The sequence below is a fragment of the Cibotium barometz genome, chromosome 62, assembly GCF_041138505.1.
Source record: "Cibotium barometz isolate CiBa-2024 chromosome 62, ASM4113850v1, whole genome shotgun sequence".
Taxonomy (NCBI): domain Eukaryota; kingdom Viridiplantae; phylum Streptophyta; class Polypodiopsida; order Cyatheales; family Cibotiaceae; genus Cibotium; species Cibotium barometz.
The window spans coordinates 26515456-26519419 of NC_141107.1; the positions used below are offsets into that span (position 1 = coordinate 26515456).

Consider the following 3964-nt stretch of genomic DNA (forward strand, 5'->3'; position numbering starts at 1 on the left):
GGACATATTTGAGTTATAGTAAATCCCGAGATGCTTGGTATCTGAACTGAGCCATATAATTAGCAATTGAGAAGCATGCTTAGATTGTAGTAATTCACAATAATCAATGCTTAATAGATTTGTAAATAAACTATATAATTAACCATTGAAGAGACCAATGGTACATGAAGCTGAACTTTCACGAGGATTAAGTTGATTATATCTAACCAGTAACGCTCAGTACTCATAAATCATGACGCCTTAAACGGGTAAATTTGTTCTGCAGTGTACAGATGATCTTCGTATCATATCGGCGTCAGCTACATTATTTTCTCTCACAATCGACAAGACGCTCGATAGTCCGGACAGGGACAAAGCTGGTCGTGTGAACTGAAGAGAAATCCTTTTTGCTCTAAGGTTAAATCAATCAGACTAAGTAAGAATTAAGGTTAAATCGATCAAGGTACGAAGAATTAAGGTTTTTTTTTTCTTTTTTTCGAAATTTGAAAGTTCTAAAAGGAAGGGGGGACAAGTTACAACCGGTCATAGCTTATAGATGGGTTTTTAACCCTTAACCCAAATACTCTTTTGTTATTGGTCAGATGCCCTATGGTTAGGTGTAGTAGTCCTACTAGTCTCCTGAGTCCTGACCAATACCAAACACACTTCTATTATAATGATCAATCTTTAAATTTAAAGTATTGGGTACCCTTTATAGTACTTCTAGTATTATTAACAACTCTCGAGTCTTCTGCTCTTGTTCTTCTTCCAATTTCCAAAGTGATGGCCAGCTAGAATGTGAGCAAGTACATTGACTTGGTTGGTTCTTAAACTGTTTGTTTTGTTAATGTTTGGGCCAGCAAATTGAGTAGAAATTTGGGCAGAACATAGGTTTTAAGGAGAGGTTGTGTTGTATTTCTGCTCTTGTTGAGATTGAATGTGCAAGTAGCCTAGGATTATCATAGAAGTGGAAGCCAAAGCAAAGCTGCAGTGAGCTCTGCAGCTGCTGCTAAACCAGTGAGCCACACATAGATAGCGTAAAGGATGAGGAAGGCTGCACAGACATCAGACAGCTTTAGGGCCAGTAGCAATTCTGGCAATTTTGGTAACGTGCCTTGCAAGGCAAAAGATTTCCCCTTTGATTTGCCTCACTGTGGTAGAGACAAGAATACTAACTTGGAATCAATCAGTGGTAGGACTGCTATGAGTGCCAGTGATAAGGTGCCCAATTCACATGATGTAGATCAGCAGCAGCAGGAGGCCGCCCATCAAGTGTTGAATGTGATGCAGACAGGGTGCCCCAAAACTAAGTGCCCGCCCACGTTTGCTATGGAGAGAATCAGGACATGCAGCTGCGATGTTTCTCACATCAGGGCGGATATGGAGAAGCTTAGCAGAATGCATTGCAACTGCAATATGGAGAATTGTGGGGTCGTTCAAAGTGAACATGTGGAGAGCAACATGGTGTGTAGAGGAGCTTCTTTCGTGGGTAAGTCTCAGTCTTGGAGATCATCGCCATCTCCTGCTCGCTCTTTCAATGATAGCAGAAGCACTAATGCAGCTTTGCAGCGAGCTTTGGCAGCCATGAAGAAGGTACCAGCAGAGCATGATGCTGTGAAGAAGCAACCGACACAGTTCAACAAAGGCGCTGATCACAGCGTTGGTGAGGCCCAGCTTGCTGCTCCTGAGGGGATCAATGGGCGCTGCATCACTAGCTCGGATGCCCGGACAATGTCCATGCGGGAGAGGGGCAGATGGGGCAACAGCAAAATGCAGCAACAGCGCTCTAGCATGAGCTACTACAACAATAATCAGAGCTTCCTAGCCTCCAATTTGTCTGGGAGATTAGATTCAAAGGGCATTAGTGATGACCACCATCGCCAGCAATTGCACCATGTCCAGTGCCTACACTGCGGTAGCTTCTCCACCACTCCTGTCTCCAGCGCCGCCCACATCGCCTCCAGCAAGGGCGGCCGTTCCCATTCCTTCCGCCGCGTCCGAGACTACAGTTGGCAGCAGGAGCTCCAAGAGCAGAAGAAACCGGAGCAGCAGCTGAAGGAAGCCCCCCGCCCACCAGCTGGGCGCGGCCAGGATCCCCTACCTCACTGTGAATATGCCCGCTGCCCTGATTTCCACGCAGAGCACGACATCCCAGCACCGGGCGCCCTCCCCAAGCACGCAGCTGCTGGCCCCGTCTACCACCACAACACTTTGTCCTGGCAGGAGCGCTACATGCTTCTCTGCCAAGCCATTGCAGCTGGGGCGTTTCTGGACGGCGGCATGGAGAATGAGAATGCAGCGGGGCGTGGATACTCGTGCGCGGCCTGCGAGTGCTCTTCCTGTGAAATGAGCTGCGGTGGGAGTTTCAGGCGGCCGGGCTCGCATGCCAACTTCAGTACTACAACCAGCGAGCGGATGATGGAGCTGGAAGCATTCTCGGGGCCGCTAGGCTATGTGAGTGAGAGCAAAGGCATGGGATTGATGGTGGAGGAGGCCAAGAGGCCACCATCGTCATCGACAAGGAGAGGCGGGCGGAGTCGATGGTGGGCACGCCTGCCCAGTTTCGGCAAAGGCAAGAGCGAGCGGCCGCCACCAACAGCGGCACACGAGGGCGGCCGGGCCGGCCAAGCCACCGCCCAATGCACAGCGTGTAGACAACGAGTGTGGGTGCGGGAGGAGGAGGAGGGGCGGCTCTGCCCGGAATGTCTTGGCCGAGGGTGTGAACCACTGCCGGTGCCGCAGTCCAGCCGCCCGAATTTCACCGCGTCCGCCGCCCACCACAACCACCGTCCGCATATCAATTTCGCTTACAAGGCGGCTGCAGCAGGCTCCCACAAGCATTACCCCAGAAGGTGGCGTCTTATGAAGCTCTGCCGATACCTGCTGGGCTTCCCCATGCAGCGCTGATCTTGCACAAAAATGTAGTTTACGTGTTCAGTTAATAATGCAACATTTCCTTAATGTTCACTGGTTGTTTTTTGAGAAAACAAAAAAACAGGGAGGAAGACTTCTCTGTAACGTTTTCCATCAAGGGACTCCCTTATTAAGGTCTACCACTATGCAATTTATCATGTCCATTGGCTAACTAATACAATCTATCATGTTTGTCCCAACAAAGCCCACCATGCTTTGGCTTATCACATCACACTTTGGAATTTTTAAAAGAGAATGATTTGCACCCACCCTTTGAAATTGCATGCTACTTGATTGAGCTCACATTCAAGTTTGGTTTCAACTCCGATCCAGGCATGACCGCTTATGAGAAGTGATCAATCCACAAGAGTTAGTGGGAATGATCAGCAGTGTTGTCAAGTGAAAAGATGCAAATCCTCCCTTGGGATAATTGGACAATGAGTCATATTGACACCCTATGGGCCAACCATTACTGTCTCTCTTATGGCAATACTAGAAACTTTGTGCAAAAATTAAGTATAATGCATGCTATCTGGACTCTCTCAGGACACTGGTCACTTGCAAGGTCTACACATCTTGTGCTCACTGTATGTGCAATTTCTACTTTGGATGAGGCTTCCATAATCTACACATCAAGCTATTGCTTTCCCCTCAAATTTGTGGTGGTCATTTTCATACACAAGGTTGTTGTGGTCTTAGATCTTGACAACATACAAGCATCGCAGGGAGGCCGAAGCAAAACACATAATGACAAAGGCATTGTGCCTTATGAGGATTCCGAACTGTGCATACAAGGAAAATACAATGGCAACAACCAATCAGTTGTATGAAAGTGCACCCATAGAAAAAGTATGTTGAAAGGTTGAGAAGCTTGTTGAAGTTGAATGTTGAATGCTTCCTTTCTATGACTATTCGTAACTTTCTTTAGTTGAGTGTTTGATCCTTTACTATGTGTATCTTGCCACTTTCTTTTAGTTGAGTGCTTGATGCTGCAATTTCCTATGTGCATCTTTTGCCAAAACAATAGGCTCTAGCCTACTGTGATGTACATACCTTAATAATAAAGTTCTCT

The 3964-nt window shown here is 47.2% G+C and overlaps 1 protein-coding gene across 1 annotated transcript; it reads left to right on the top strand.

The window, feature by feature from the left end:
* Window positions 1-413: 413 nt before the first annotated feature.
* On the top strand, window positions 414-3096 carry LOC147604302 (uncharacterized). Its single transcript, XM_086795449.1, has 2 exons — window positions 414-1468; window positions 1562-3096. Exons 1-2 carry the CDS (start codon window positions 1024-1026, stop codon window positions 2884-2886), a joined length of 1770 nt encoding a protein of 589 aa, XP_086651575.1. The 5' UTR covers window positions 414-1023; the 3' UTR covers window positions 2887-3096.
* Window positions 3097-3964: the final 868 nt, after the last annotated feature.